This window comes from Gossypium arboreum, chromosome 12 (genome assembly GCF_025698485.1).
Source record: "Gossypium arboreum isolate Shixiya-1 chromosome 12, ASM2569848v2, whole genome shotgun sequence".
In the NCBI taxonomy this organism is placed as follows: domain Eukaryota; kingdom Viridiplantae; phylum Streptophyta; class Magnoliopsida; order Malvales; family Malvaceae; genus Gossypium; species Gossypium arboreum.
In genome coordinates this window covers 1-16,430 of record NC_069081.1, presented here as the reverse complement: position 1 = coordinate 16,430, position 16,430 = coordinate 1, and the positions used below count along the sequence as shown (strand labels likewise).

The 16,430-nt window shown below is 34.3% G+C and overlaps 1 protein-coding gene across 22 annotated transcripts; it reads left to right on the top strand.

Moving 5' to 3' along the window:
* Positions 1-478: 478 nt before the first annotated feature.
* LOC108478171 (lariat debranching enzyme-like) lies at positions 479-14,502 on the top strand. Of its 22 annotated transcripts, none has more exons than XR_008275794.1 (14): positions 479-894; positions 1,777-1,899; positions 2,021-2,178; positions 2,283-2,404; positions 4,602-4,791; positions 7,180-7,396; positions 7,504-7,585; positions 8,957-9,253; positions 9,359-9,433; positions 9,665-9,844; positions 9,930-10,028; positions 10,848-11,219; positions 11,989-12,910; positions 13,292-14,502. XR_008275794.1 is itself a non-coding variant. In XM_053022708.1 (4 exons), exons 2-4 carry the CDS (start codon positions 1,777-1,779, stop codon positions 2,314-2,316), a joined length of 315 nt encoding a protein of 104 aa, XP_052878668.1. In that variant the 5' UTR covers positions 479-894; the 3' UTR covers positions 2,317-2,485. The 22 variants fall into 22 exon arrangements, 1 of the variants encoding a protein (XP_052878668.1); XR_008275792.1 differs by having other exon boundaries at positions 9,662-9,844; XR_008275786.1 differs by adding an exon at positions 5,276-6,584 and having other exon boundaries at positions 1,787-1,899; positions 8,957-9,844.
* Positions 14,503-16,430: the final 1,928 nt, after the last annotated feature.

Below are 16,430 nucleotides of genomic sequence, written 5' to 3'. Positions count from 1 at the left end.
TAGGCGCGTAATGCAACAAGCCCGTAATAAGGCATTCCATTTAACCAAACATGTGTATAGGTACGGAATAGGGTTGTAATACCTATGCGATTATATTGAACTAAATATGGCCTTAAATTTTAAGTTTGAGCTAGTGTTTTTGGGCTTTCATTTTAGCGTGTGTGGGGCTGTGAACCTCTTAAATTTTAGTTACTGAATTTTTGAGCTTACGTCATACCCCATGTACTAAACTTGTTTTGGGTCTTCATTTAATTAGTTAGATAGACCTTAAATTTTAGTTACTAAATTTTTGAGCTTATTTTATACCCCATGTACTAAACTTGTTTTGGGTCTTCATTTAATTAGTTAGATGGGCCCTTTTATTATTATTTCGTTCTCTTACTTTGGGTTTTATTAAATTTTATTTATAAACTATTTATCTAGTTAATTTAATATCTAGTCCGATATATTTTAAAAAATAAAAAAAATTCAAACCGTTTTCAAAATAAATAATATAAAAACTCTTTCTTCATTCATCTCTCGCACATTCGGTTCTCCCTTTATTCCCTCCTCTTTTCTACTATTTTTCTTCTTTTTCTCTCTTTCTCCTTTATTGTCCTTTCTAGCAAAGTGCTGCCGCTTCCTCCACACACTTTCCAGTGTCTTACCTCCGATCAGGCCAGCTTCCTTCTCATCATTCGAAATTTAAGTCCTCAAGTATCTCTATCCAATCCATTGCCCCTCATTTCTTCGAAGATTCTCTCTCACTCTCGGTCTCTTTTCAACGTTTTCCTGTCATTCTTTTTTAGCTTTGGGTATCCACAGGCCAAAAAAACACACGCTAGAGTAGGAAGAGAGTTTTCGTGAGTTTTTGTGATTTTTGAAATTCTCTGCTTCAACGGAGACTCATTTCAGGTATCAATCTCTTTTTTAGTTTCAGCTCCATGCTTTTTTACTTGTATTTCAGTGGATTTTTCTTAGGGTTTTTGGTTTTCAGCTTTAGAAATACTGTTTCGTTCCGTCTTTCAGATCTATAGTCTATAGATGTCGGTCTTGTTCTTTTTTTTTGTTTGTTTTCTTTTTCATACTGCTAGGTGCTTGCATTAGTCAGTAAGTATTGGGTATATTTTCTTTAAAATAGTTGGAATTGTTTGAGTTCTGTTGGGTATGATTTGCAAATGGATTTTGATTGGAAGTTTTAGGTAGACCCATGGTATCTCTGTATGTCAGCTGAATGGGAAGTTTTGTGTGATTATTGATATATCCATTTGGTGAAAATACTCTGATTTTGGTGAAAATACTCTGATTTTGGTTAAAGATAGAATTATACTCATCTGTGTTACTTAGCCTTACATGAAGGGAAATTGAGTTGTAACCTTTTAAATGAATAGGTTCTAGTCGCAATCCTTAGATTAACATAATTTTAATTTGCTTATTGGTTGATGCTTTTTTACTTGTATGTCAGTGGGTATTTTTATGATTTTTTTTCTGCTTTATAAATCCTTTGTCTTTGCCTTTTCATCTCTGTTTTTAGTTTAAGATGTATGCTTCTTTTTACTTCTATTTTCAGTGTGTTTTTGTCACGGTTTTCTGTTTCACCTTTAGAGAATCACTGTTTCTTTCCTTATTGGAAACGATAGATGTTAGTGGTTAGATACCAAAATTGATAATTAAGTACCAAAATGTGAATAAAAATTTAAGTAACAAAAACGTTAAAGAAATATATAAAAAATTTAGAAGGCTAGTGAATTAAGTTTTTCTAAAACCCTACCACAATATTGTGTCCAATTCAAAAAGATGAAAATAGCAGTGGAAGGGTTCATGCATGGAGATCTCGACAAGGTCTACAAGACCATTAAATACATCGAAAATACTCGCAACATCGAAATCGACCTCCTCCTTTGTTGCGGTGATTTCAAGGTTCCTCCTCTTACACCCTCACTTTCTCCCTTCAATTTGCTGTTTTTATATGAAAATTTGTCACTTTCCAAGTACTCATTTTTTATATGAACTTAATTTTTTTTTTCCTTTTGCAACTTAGGCAGTCAGGAATGAAAGAGATATGGATAGCCTCAATGTGCCTCCAAAATATAGGGAGATGAAGTCATTCTGGAAATACTGTTCAGGTGAGGAGGTTGCCCCAGTTCCCACCATTTTTATTGGTGGAAATCATGAAGCTTCCAATTATTTATGGGAATTGTAAGTCAACCCCTTTTCTTCATATGTTCTAGCTTGGGGATTTTGATTTTTTTATTTAAAGGCCTTGAATTTTACCTTTTGCAATTGAAATGTGTGAACTTTAGGTACTATGGGGGATGGGCAGCACCAAATATATAATTCTTAGGGTTTGCTGGGGTTGTGAAGTTTGGCAATATCCGTATCGGCGGACTTTCTGGAATTTACAATGCACGTAATTATTTTTTAGGTTGGGTTTGAAGTTCCTTTACTTGTCTATTTTGTGTTTATTCTGGAGTTCTTTTAATGGTGATTGTTTTATTTATTACAAGCGAGTGTTGAATATGTTATATTGATTCGTATTTAGGGTGGAGAGTCATGACCATCACCAAAATTAAAACCTTCAACACCTAGATTGAAATCCACGTACCCTCCGGTGTCTCCGACGGCAAAGGCACTGTTTTGGATGGCGAAACTGTTGCCCATACCATCAGGATTAGCCACCGTCATGGCAGTTGACATGGCAAAAACATCTTCCATCAATGCACTAGCCCTATTAGCCACATTATTCCTTAACTCCTCCAAGGCTTTAGCATAAGCTTCAAGTTCCTCAATTCCCATATTATTATCAATAGGGTCATCCCACCAAAACAGTCCCTTCGTTTTTCTCTCTTCCTTTTCCTTTTGGATCTCTTTGCTTCGCTTTTTTTCTTCCTCAAGTTTCTCTAATGTCTCTCGGATCTCCTTGTTGAACTCTTCGAGACATGGAGCAATGTCGTCACCAGACATCATCAAACCATCATCATGGTTAGGGTTTTTGCTAAGGTAACGCTCCAATATCGTGTCAATATCGGGGTGACCAAAGCAAAACTGTTTTCCTTTGGGAGAGAACACAATGATGCCGATGTTGCAACCGCATAAAATGCAAAGCTCGATCGCTTTCTTGAACAAACCAGTGCGGCGCTTGGAGAAAGTCACTTGGCGGCTGCTTTTGTTTTCGAGTTTCTTTATCGGAATCTTCCGGCGACCCCTTGTTGCCTTAGTGGTGGTGTTGCTGCTTCTGGTTTGATTTAGAGATGCCATTGTTATATCCTATGTACGTCTTAGAAAAAAATGGTATTCTTCTGAAGGGAACAAAATTTATAAGATTATATCCAAATTAAAGCAATTATATATATGGTAAGTTGAATTTTTAGGAGAATTGATCCAAATTTTCAACTTAGTATTAAATAATATCCTAAAATTATTATCTCAATATTCTCATTTCAAAATATAATTAAGGTTAAAATATTAATTAGTATAATGATCATATTTTCACTTTTTTCTTCTTTACATGTTACTTAAAAATATCAAATTAATTTTTACTTAAAGGTGGGTTTGGATGGGTGTGGTGCGTTTAGCTTAATTTTTGTCTCACGTTACAGTATCTATTTTCACCGTCACCGTTGTTTTTGCACTAAGTACATATAAATACACATCCCATCCAAACTCACCATTAATTTATAATCTTGAAATTTAACTCTTTCTTACACATTGCATTAGTTAATGAAGAGAAATAATTACACAATCCCAATTGGTATATTAAGGCTCGATTTAATTATCTAATTATCATATTTATTCAAAAGATGCTTTGATAAAGCTTGTAAAGATTGTCTATGATTGTCGTGTAATAGGAAATAATTAGAGTTTCCTTGTGTATGCTTTGAAACCATAAATTATAGAAGAAAAATCTTGATATTCATAATCTAAATCATTTTTAATCTTGTCTAATGCCCTGTGAATAGCATCTTATTTTAGGAAACAGAACAACTTATTGATCAAGCAAGCAAGAAAACCTTTTGAACACAAAGGATCTATTTTCTGGCTTGATATAGCCATGTTGGTGTACCATGCAATGTTCATTTCTTATATATGAAAACTTCTAGTGGAAAGGGATAGAAGGAGCTATTTTTCGTTTAAACATTGAAGTTTGCAATATGATTGGTATTACGTTTATCTTAGTGGCCTGAGGCTTCAGTCAGAGTACCAGATCTAAGGCCGCAGTCTTTGCCTGGCTGTTAATGTTCTGGATCTAACCTATTATCGTTTGTTGTCACATGAACTAGTAGTGCATTACATTTCACTTATCATCACTTCTATTTAATCTTGAACCATGTCAAAACCTTTTTGGCTTAATTAAAATTAATTTGAATGGATAAGGTCCCATCTTAAACTATGTTTAAATCAAGCCTATGAAGTGTAATGTTTCACATTTAATGCAAATTGTTTTGGATGATTAATGTGTCTGCTTGTCATTATCTTGAGACTTACATGGATTATGCAAAGACCTTTTTATACTTCTGTTATTCTTGATTAATGCATCTGCAGTTTTATGTGGTCTTTATTGGGGTCCAAATATTTGACTTTGTAGAAGAAATGTAATTCACTAATTAGATATCTCTGTACAGGCTATTGCAGCAATGATGCGCGCTCAGGAGGCCGATCCTACCAATCTGGAAGTACTTATGAAATTAAAAATTTCAGAACATTAGCTTTGTGGTTTCGAGGATAGTGCTACCACTTTTATTCCCTTCTTCACTGCGCGGCTGCTGCTGCTACTGTTTCTGTTCGCCTTCAGCATTTGGCGTGGTTTCTCAAGTAAGCATTTTCTTTTTATTCGTCTTTACTATTGTCCCTATACACTCGTTGATTTTGTTAGACTTTTTTTTTCTAGGGTTTCTGTGACTTAAAATGAAATAGCTCTCTCGTATTTTTCATTAATTTACTTTTCTGTTAAAGATTATTAGGATTTTCTGCTTTCTGGGTTGAGTACAAAATTCCTTGTGTTGCATTTCCTAATTCAAATGAAAGAAGGATTGTGACTTGTGCTCATCTTTGCATATTTGATCCTCTGTTTTCCTTTTGCTTTAGTGTTACTTTTGAATCTAGGGTTTTTACATATAAAAACGAAAACAGGATGTAGTTTAAGACACAAAAACTTAGTTTTGAAATGGTGCTTTAGGGTTGGGAATAGGGTTAGAATTTCTTATTCATCTGCCTTCTTCAAGATTCGCCAACATGACCTCTCCTCTTGGCTTTTTTTTTTCAATAAATAATAATATTATTATTCCCTTCGTTGCAGCTGCCTAGGCTTTGTTTTATGATTGGATCAATGGATTCTGGAAATTGTGCCAGCAAAAATTCTCCCAAGTTAATTAAAAACTGCACAGACGAAACTGATAGGGTAATTATTGATCCTTCGGCAACTACTAGACAAGGTAATAAGGAATCTTCTCTAGGGCCTATCACCTCTGATGCGAACAGAGGAATTGGAGAGTTCCCCTATAAATTTAATTCTCCACCCACCGAAGTGAAGAAAGCACAAAATCATCCTCACTTTGATCCTGATACCACCATAAACCAAGAGTCAATGGTTTCTGTCAACCATAGTAGACCTAGAACCCCAAAGGATGGTATTTTCGACCCATTTGCTCCTGGCCCAGAATGCATGGTGTTTGCTCCTTCCTACAGGAAATATGTTGATGAAATGAGGATAACTGTTGCACGCTGCCTAAATTTTAACATCTCTGTTGGAACTGTGGGTTCTGTAAACCATAGAACTGCTGTAGATTCTATTTCAGATGAAGAAATGTTTGAGTCTGTTTATGAAAATCTCTTGGAAGTTATCGTTTCAAACCAAGCTGAGGGTTTTCTTAATGAATTTTCAAATATAGAATGTGATCTGATGGTAGTAAGATACCCCTTCAGCTCTTTGCCTAAATGGGGTTTCTGATACTTGCCCTGGTGCTCCTATTAAACTCACTGGGAGATCAAGGGTCATTGATTTGGGGTTCTGCAGAAAGCTTGAATTCTAAAACTACACTTAATGACATGGCAGGGGATCTAATTTGCTCTATTTGTTTCAACCCTAACAGCATGCCTCTAGTTAAAGCTTTTGCTTTTTGCAGATGTCTGTCTGACTTCCAAAATAACAGAGTAACATTGTATAGTTATTTTCACTTGCAACTATTTTTTCTTCTTTTTGACAAGGGATAATGTTGCACAACGCATTGTAGCATGCATATCATTGTTCCAGCTATCATGTATCTGGTTCTCTTTGACAGATAATCTTTTATGGTAATCAAGCTTGAAGAAACCTTTTTACTTTATATGTGTCCCCACCCATTTTCCGGTTATTTTTTTGACGTCTAGTAGTTTCCTTTTTTTTTTTTCCTCCATTATTTTGTAATGCCCGAATTGAGATGGTTCTGCAGTCAACACTTATGTACCCCTAACACGTTCAAAGGATAATTTTACATTGAACTATTTCACTGCAAAATATGTGATTCAGTATTCCTTTTCTTGTGTCTACAGATACAAGAAGATATTAAGATATATCTTAAACCCTAGAATGCAGGGGTTTATATAGAGAGAGAGATGAATCATAGCATGTATGTTATTGTGCAACTGAGACTTGTGGTGTGGTTTTTTTTTTTTTTTTGGTTTGCTCAGTAATAAATGGTTGATACTTTCTTGATTTTTAGGTTCTATGCATTTGGAAAATATCGAAGTGATTAAAAATGTATAGATATAATCTTAATGTCATATGGTTACTACTTGCATCATAAAACATGTCTACTGCGATGTGGATGACTCTTGGCTTGCGCACAAAGATTTGTGATCAAAGCGTGCATAACACAATTAAAAGTAATCAAAGCGTGCATAACAAGAAGTTCTGGGTTTTTTTTCATTCTTATTCTGCTCAACGGATATCCCTGTTATATCCCTGTTAGGATCTTTAAATTCAAATTTCGCTTTTTTCCCTTCAAATTTTCCGTGTAGTTTCTTTTCTGGTTCATGTTTGATTCGTTACCACTTACCATGAACAAATTGATGCTACTATCTATGTGGCTTAATAAGTCATTTAAATAATATCAGCTTGCAGTTGTTTTCCTTTGATATGAGGTTCTCTAGTAAAAAATTCAAGCTGACCAAACAGTTTGCAGTTTGAACTATTTATCTAACGGCAGTGTTGCCCAATTGCAGATTTACTGTGAACCCACTGCGTCGAATAAGACAGCACAATGGGGAAATAGGAGGGGTGCTTGGAGGACAAAGAGCCAACACCCGTGGGAAATGGTTGTGTGCATATATGGTTTTCCAACCAATGTATCTGCTCATCCATTTCTTATGCTTGTTGCTAAACTGTTGTTCAATCTACTTGGTTGAGTTACTAGTATGATGTTCTTATATATATCCTATGGTAATTATTTGTTTTGAACAGGAATTTGCAACTGTTGTTTTCTGACAGATAGGTTTGCACATGTCTTTGATTCAATTTCGTCTTACACTGTCTTTCTCTACCAGCAGTATGGTGGATTTGCGCTCATTTTCAACTAAAGAATTTTATTGGCTCGCATCATGCTTTTGGGGCATCATCACCTGCAAACTAGTAAGTAGTCCAATATGCTTTTGCTTTCATCAACGACATTTTTGGTGGATTGGAATATTTCAGCTCATTCTTCTTCGTAGATTTCGGTCAAATTCAATGGCTTTTATTAATCTTCTTTTTCATTTCCATTCTTTATAAATTCAATACACTCTAATCTTGGCACTCGGTAAACCATCCTCAGCCTTATCTAGTTCGTGTTACTTAAAATTTGTTCCTAAATCTTGTTGATAGATTAGCTCCATAGGTAGCTTTTTTTCTTTTCTGGGAATGGTAATAGTTATGGTAGTATAAAATTGCTTAGAATCATATTCGGCCAGTTTCTACCATTTATTTTTATCCAAAATTTAGGAATAGGCTTTGAAATTGGCAATTAAGAAAAAGAGAATGACTGTGAATAGTACCTTAAAACAGAGAGGAAGAATAGGTTGGTTGAGAAAAAAATGGTTTGGCACCAACAATGATCAACTAAATTGTGCTAACACTCATAAAAGACCTGCCTTCCCGAGATTCTAACCTCAAATGAAGCATAAAAGGGTTTGGGAAACTTAGGATAAAGACAGCTCCACACTGACGACTAAAAGACCTTGGTAGTGGTTCCACTTTTGGACCTGTATCTTTGAATTTTGGGTCAAAGATGTCCATATCTACATTTGCTGTCCATGCCCAAGTTGGAGTAGTTTATTAGGTTTGTTCTAAGTTGCCAAAGTTTGTGGACTATTTAGGGAAATTATCGAAACCCACTGAAGATTAGATTTAAACCACTTTATCTTAGGTTAATCTATTTAGGACTGCCTAGAACTGCAATATTAGATTTGTCATCAGTACAACGGAATTCACATTTCACTTTTAGAGTACAGAATGTACATATTTATCTAATTTCTGATACTCATATTCAGATATTCTTACATTGGGAGTATTTGAACTTTCCAAACAAAAGAATCATGCATTGGAAACATAATGCAATTCTATCATTAAATATCATAAGTTGGCTTTAACTTTAGAAGTAAATTGAGTAGCTGCATAAGAATTTCCTTTTTATATAATAAAGGTAATTTCACTTCTCTTTTTGGGTCTATTTGTTGGTATTTTTGATAGTTGAAATGTTTTCGAGATTAATGCAACTTATTGAGTTATCTGTCTTTTTAAACTATGTTACCTAGACTCTTCTTTTTCTTTTTTCTTTTTTTCTAAAGTATGATGATCTAAATATATGGAAGAGCTTTAAAAGGTTTAGTATACCCATGTTAGACTCATCCTTATATTATATCTGACACTAACTCTCGATTCTAAGTAACAGCCTTTTAATACTGTTTTGAGATAGTCTCTCTCCCTCTATTTAAGTTCTAAATATGTTCGATATTATTGTTGTAGGTCTATGATATAACAGGTTTTAGCAGCCCTTTTTGTTTCAAAGGATATGGAAAACTAAGTGATAAAGAAAAAGTGGAATGGAACAATCGGTGCAATTTTGTCCTATGTTCTTTTCTTCTTTTCCTTTTCCTTGTATAAAAAATTGTTCAAAATATAACTTTCTTTCCTAAATTTCTTTGCAACATTGATCTAGATAGCCTTATCTTGTACAGGGATTTTCAACTTTCCATGCTTTAATTGCAGCATGGGCTTCTCTCTACCTCCTACTATTCTCAGATCTTTTTGACGAGGATTCCAGTAATGACTTGATTGTTAATAGATTCCAAATCCCAAGATAGCTCCTCTTTTTTACTTGAATGATTTTCACATTGATTTCTTAGCTGTGGGATTTATTGAATTCAGGAATAGAGAAACATTCCCAGAAGAGACTGAAGCCTGTAAACGCTGCAACTGTAGAAGATCCAGATGTTTGACACTGTAAGTTCACATGCGAGACAGAACATTTCACTTAGTACTATGTAACTCGGACTTGGTTTAAACATATACCCGAGATCGGTATGTTTAATTTTCTTTTAAGTTTTCTTCATGTATTTAGAAGATGTTTGGAATATGATACCCGGAATGTTCAGAGGGTGCTCAAAAAAAGTGAAGATGTTTAGAAGATGTTTGGAACATCTGTTGAGTTTTGTTGTTTGTTGTGATCAGCAGTTATTGTGAGTGCTTTGCAGCAGGGATTTACTGCAAGGATTGTTGTGCATGTGATAACTGTTTGAACAAGCCAGATTATGAGTATATTGTGCTTCATATTCGACATCAATTGAATTGCGTAACCCTCTCGCATTTGCTCCACCTATTGTTAACCCACCTAATGATTCCCCTAATGTTACTGTAATTATAACTTCATAATCTTACACTTTTTTTCCCTTTAAATTTATGTAATTTCTTAAGTGTTTGACATGAGAAAATATGTCAGGGTGATGAAAACTTGATGAACACTCCATCAGCCAGGCACAAAAGCAGATGCAAATACAAGAAGTCAAAATGCCTAAAATAGTATTGCGAGTGCTATCGGGTATGTTTTAATTTGGTAGCTCCATGTTACTTATGTTGCTCCCAATTTCCTTTTTTATTTTTAAGAACTTGTATTCAAGATCCATGTGTAATATACACCTGGATATAGATATGTTATATGACTCTCCAAGTGTAGAAAAAAAACTCTTTAAATTATTGAACAAATCAGTGTTAGACATAAACTGACAATACTCAAGTTTGTGTTTAATATATGGTTGTCATCTTATTTCCTTTTCGGATGAAAAGTCAACTTGTTAAGATGATATAGTATATGAACTTAATTACCTCTAATCAATCCGACTGCTCAAACATTCTTCATTTATTTTTAGGCTAAGGATGCCACTGTGAGGATTGTGACAATTCTTTTGGCAATAAGTCGGGTAATTTCTAAGCTTGAAAATGATTTAACATATCTATAATGGACACATTGCTGGATCGTAGGGGTGAAACCAGAATTTTTTTTGGGATCGAGACTATGTTACACATTTTTGTACGAGATAAAATGCAATTTCTTAATTATATTAGTTTATATCTTCATATTTTTTAGAATCATTAAATCAAAATTTCATTATTTTGAGGGTCAAACTATAATTTCACCATGAATTAGCTTATAATTTTATAGATTTTGGGATCTATAACCCTGCCTCCCTTCTCCATGCTGAATCTGATGCTCCCACCCAATCATTTGTAACATGGACCATTAAATGCTTATTTGTCCTGATTCGAATGATGAATGCTGACCCTAGCTGTGATGCTTACATACAAGTATTATATACCCAATTATTAGTGACTAACTAACTTCACCATGCTGGAGCTACAGAATCAATGTTCCAGAGAGTGGAAAAACAGCAGAATCAGTCTCATGAGAAGCTAAATACAGCTCAAGTTATGTCTGACAGCACCTTGGCCGGGACTGCTAATTCGTTTTCATCAATGTGGGAAAAACTCATCTGACATCCTGCCTCAAGATTACATGATATGAGGGACTGTCAAAATGTCTCACAGGCTGAATCAGAAAAAGGAACTAGCCTTCATTGCTACTCCTCTGCCTTGAGTCCTAAGCAACAATGTCTGAGTAAGGAGATTGATAATATCTGTGAGATCATGGTAGATGGTTTTCCTGACTACCACATGGAAACCTCCAACCCCTTCGACACAGTGAAATCTGGCTCGGGTTTGGGGCTCTATAATGGTGAATGACTTTGATTTTTTTTCTTTTGAACAATTTGTTATGGAAATAAAATTGTGTTATGCCTAATAAAATTGATGAATGGATATCCCTCCAATTTTGTTATCTCCATATTTTGCCTGAAATTTTATGATTTTATGATTTTATTTACACTACCAGAGGCTCCAATGCATATGACCTTTGTGTTTGTGTGTATTTTGTTGTTGCAAGTACCATCCGTTTCCTTTTAATTATTTTGCTTTTATGCGTCTTCACTTTTGGACTTTAATTTTGACTTAGGCTCATTTTTCTATAGGGGCATTGTAGTACGTTTTAGTTTCATTTGTTATAAGAGAGGGATTTAAGCTCATTATTAGTGAGTGCTCTTGTAGGATAAAGCATTTCGCATCTCTATATTTTTGGGATCTTTGCTTATTTAGCAATTAAAATGTAATTTGCCTAAGCCCTGATCTGATTTCTAAACTGGACTGTTTTTGAGGGTTCATAAAACTTAATTGAGTTATTGCTTTTGCATTTTAGCATTGCAAGAACTTTGCTGAAAGAGTGCTGTAGCAGGAAGGTAGTTTGGTCACATTTGAAAGGTTCATGTTGTCCTAATTTTTAATGATGCTTGAAGATGATTTTTGCTTGCGGTATTCTGCTTTGTTTTGCTTTCTTGTCATTTTGCTCAGAGTGGAACAATTGGTCTCTTTGTGGTCTATGTTGTTGGAGGTTGAATATTTATCGTAATACGATCAATTAGAGACTTTTGTTTTCCATCTGTGTGCCATAGGTGGTACGTGACAATCTTAAAACAGTGAAGGCAATTGCTTTGGAGTACGTGGGATACTACCGTTAGATGTGGACACTTTGAAGCCTAATCTCATTGAAGGGAAAGGTTTGAGTTCGCTATCTGATTCGCAAAGAGAAAAAAGTTGTTGAGCAAATATTTGTATGCTTTGCTTCTCCATTCATTTTCTGAACTTTTTGCAGTTTAAAAACAATAACAGGATATTTAAATTAATTATGTTATTATGCATGGACAATATGCTGATTATTGCCCAATGATAAACTTTTGCTTGTGCAAGCATCAATAAAGAGGGGAATGTGCTCCTACTGTATCTTTAAAACACTATTTTTTTCTTCTCTTGTATATTGATCTTACCATAGAACTTCAGCTTAATGATGTGGAATAATTGCCTCTGTTTTCAACTTACTATCCTAGTGGGATACTCTGATAGGTTTTTGGACGAGGAAGACACAGAGTGGATGCCAGCTGGTATTGGACTGGTTTTGGGCCTTGATTTAGTTAGTTAGATGGGTCCTTTTTTCTTCTTTTTTTCTTTTGTTTTCTTTTTCTCTCTTCCTCCTTTATTGTCCTTTCTAACAAACCGCTGCCGCTGCCTCTGCCTCCACACACTTTCCAGCGTCTTACCTCCTATCAGGGCAGCTTCCTTCCCATCATTCGAAATCTAAATCCTCTAATATATCTATTCATTTCATAGCTCCCTCGTTTCTTCGCCAATTCTCTCACTCTCGCTCTCTTTTCAATTTTTTCCTGTCATTCTTTTTTAGCTTTGGGTAACCACAGGCCAAAAAATCACACGCTACAGTCGGAAGAGAGTTTTCGTGAGAGAGAAACCCTAAGTTTTCTTTGGCATTTCTGGTTTTTTTTTATTTTTTAAATCTGCTGCTTCATCGGAGACGCATTTCAGGTATGAATCTCTGTTTTAGTTTCAGATCCATGCTTCTTTACTTGTATTTCAGTGGGTTTTTCTTATGGTTTTTGGTTTTCGGCTTTAGAAATCACTGTTTCGTTCTGTCTTTCAAATCTATAGATGTCGGTCTTCTTCTTCATTTTTGTTTGTTTGTTCTTATGGTTCTTATGATTGTTTGTTTCTTCAATATCGTTTGGGTGTATTTAAAGCTGTTAAAGCTGCATTATATTTGTTGAGGGAATAAGAAAACAGTAATACTGAGTTTTTAAATATCTTCAGAGAATTTGATATTAAATAGTTTCACAACGTTTTAATAAGTACAGGGTTAATTTTCATTCTTATTCTGCTCTGGGGATATCCCCTTGTATTCTGTTTCAGGATAAGCTATTCGAAGAATATCCCGTCTTATCCCATCTCGGCACAGTATTTTTATTGAACGGTTCAGTTGTTTTTTGTTTCCGGTTCAGGTTTTTTGCGTGTTTGGACCGGGCTTCCTGTCGTACTTATTCCGGATGGGGATATCCCACTCCTGGGACATCCCGGATAGGGGATATCATTTATAAGGATACCCCGGCTTGGTATATCCCATTACAGGGATATTCGAATTTAGGATATGGGAATTTGAGGCTTGGGGCTTGGGTTTAGGGGTGGGCAGGTGTTATCAATTAGAAAAGCCGTGTGTCATCTCATCAGGTGACCAGAATATGTACCAAAATTTTCATTAACCTTATAAATTATTAAAAAAGAATTGACGGTGAGGTTTCTTTTTAATTGAAATGGGCTTTTTTATAATAAATCCAACAAGCCAATTCTAGGCCATTGACGACTTTAATCCAACAAACCAAATGGACCGTCTAAATGAGGGGAAGAAAAGAAGGAAGCCAGCCAGCCACTAAGAAATGAAGCTTCTCTCTCCTTTATTATAGGGTTTATGAATAATCTCGATTTCAATCTCTCTTCTCCTGACATATCTCCGGCAATAAAACGCCAGCATTTCATTCCATCTTCGTTTGTTGGGTTTTGGGTCAGATCGACTCCCGGGTAAGAATTCATGCCTTTGTTTCACAGTTCGACTCCTTATTCCGCTTCTCCTAAAGATTCTTCTCATTTGAATCTTTGCCATTGTCGTTGTTACACAGCTTTTGGTTTGGAATTACCGGTCGATCATAGGATGGTTGACTGAATCGGTTTCCAAATTGGGTTTTTGTTTTGTATTGTAAGCAATTTACTGAATGTGGATTATAAATCCATAAATCCATAAATGGATTTTGGATTTCTTTGTCTTTGTTATTTCAGAAAGTGATTTGTTTGTAATTTATGCTTTTGGTTGGTTTAAAATAGTTTAACTATTTTGGAGTAACATAGGGATATTGCGTTGCCAGGTATCAAATTGTACACTCTGCTTGTCTCAGGTTTTAGTGAGAACTCTTCATTAGTATCTAAGCTGGGACTTAAAATTTTTCATAGGATGGATGATCTCTTTACAGTCAATCATCCAGGACAGATGTTTGAGTTTTCATGTTGTCCTTCGTAAATTCTCGGGTCTCTAGAACATTACTTGGACTAATAAATTAGCTTTATGGTTAAAAGGGTGTCTTCCTTACATCTGTAAGTGTTCTCGTTTTTCTTAATGTCGGTTCGAAGCTGTTTGAAGAATCTCATGTCTTCCAGGATAGCATCTTATCTGAACAAAAGTGGCTTCGGATTTTGTGTAATTCATATTTTAAGCAGCTTTTGGAAGATGTTGCTTTGTTTTTGTGGTAAGTGATTCAAGTAACAGAGTTCTATTTAAGCAGCTATTGGTTAATGACTTCGGCTTATATCGTATTAGTTTGCATGAATTTGATTCTTTGAACAATCTTCTTGTGGTGTTTTGGGTTTAATTCAAAATTTCCCGAATCATTAATGGTTGGTGTGGAAATTTGATTAGGACAATGTGAAAAAGTTATGCTCTAATTTTCCGAACTGTCAAGATATAGGTATTTTAGGGGAAGCCTACTCTCTGTTTACTGGTAAGTTTAATCTTGAGTGTTAAATGAGGTTGATATCCTTTAATCTATAGTTTTTATATTTTTAAGGACAGGGAATAGCTGTTTCCAATTACTTCAACACTTGGCTGTTTTCATTTAATCTACAGTTAAAATATATTTAAGGCCACTTTCCTTATACAATTGCTGTTTGATTTTCTTTTTTCAAGGAAAAATGCAGTTTGTATGGCATTGTTGTGTGTTTTCTAATAGAATCGAAAGTAAGAGACTTTGGGCTCAATTAACATCAATTTTAACTAGAAGAACATGGTCATATTTCGAGTGAAAAGTCTTGCATTTTATCTGGTGCTAAGGTGGTGCATATTAGTCCGTCCATGGATCAATGCATATTTGGTTTTCTTTTCACACTGCTAGGTGCTTTCACTCATCAGTAAGGATTGGGGTAGATTTTCTTTAAAAGAGTTTGAGTGGAGCTCATCGATGAACTTAGTTGGAATTGTTTGTGTGCTGGTACTTATATGATTTAGAAATGGATTTTGATTGAAATATTCAGGTTATATCTAAATGCATGGCATGGCTGGAATTAGGGATGCAATTTAACTGAAAAGGTTGTTTTGTATTACAAAGTAGTTACGAGTGGTTATTGTGTTGCATTAGAAGATGTTAACCACTTGTTTTCTTTCTTGTGAAGAACACAGTATATTTGCCTTTTTTGATCTTACAACAAGAGTTTTCTTTCAAAGTTTCATATTTGAATCGTATTATTGGTTTATTTTTCAAAAAATCCAAATTACTCATCTTTTGCTTTGGTATTGTTAATTATGTTTTATTTGATTGTTGTTTTCTAAATTGTCAAAATTGAAGTAAATTTTCTTTGGATCAAATTTAATTTTACAACAATTAGTAAAATATTTTGACAAAACAATTTAATTTTGAAGCAATTGTTTTAAAAGAAAATAGTTTTAATAAACTTTAATTTAATTTAAATTTTAAGAATTGTTTTAAAATTTTTTTAACCGGATCATTAGGTTCAAGCATTACACACCACCTAGAAGCTACAAAAGTTAGACGAAGTAAATAAGATCAATATAAGTGGATGATAGCTGGGTACTACAAATATGACAATAAATGAAACCCAAATGTACATTAACATAGCTTCCCAAATAATTTTAATTTGTATAGTTTATTTATTTTTATATCTGTTTTACGATTTATAAATTTTTTGAATTGGAGATCATCCTTTTCAATAATATTTTGGAGATTTCCCAAATATTACATTCAACAATTGTTAGTAAAATTTATATATTTTAATGTATCAAGTAAACTGGATAGATTTTTTTTAATGAATATTTCTTTTTGAAGTAGTAGTTATTTATTTTGACATGTAAGTATCATTTTGCATTTCTAAATAAAAGACAGAAAAAAAAAAGCATAACTAAAGAAACGTGACAGCTACATGAACAAATAATAAATGAAAGAGAAAATGTTACTTTTATATACTTTTTTTTTTTCCATAAAGATTACAATGA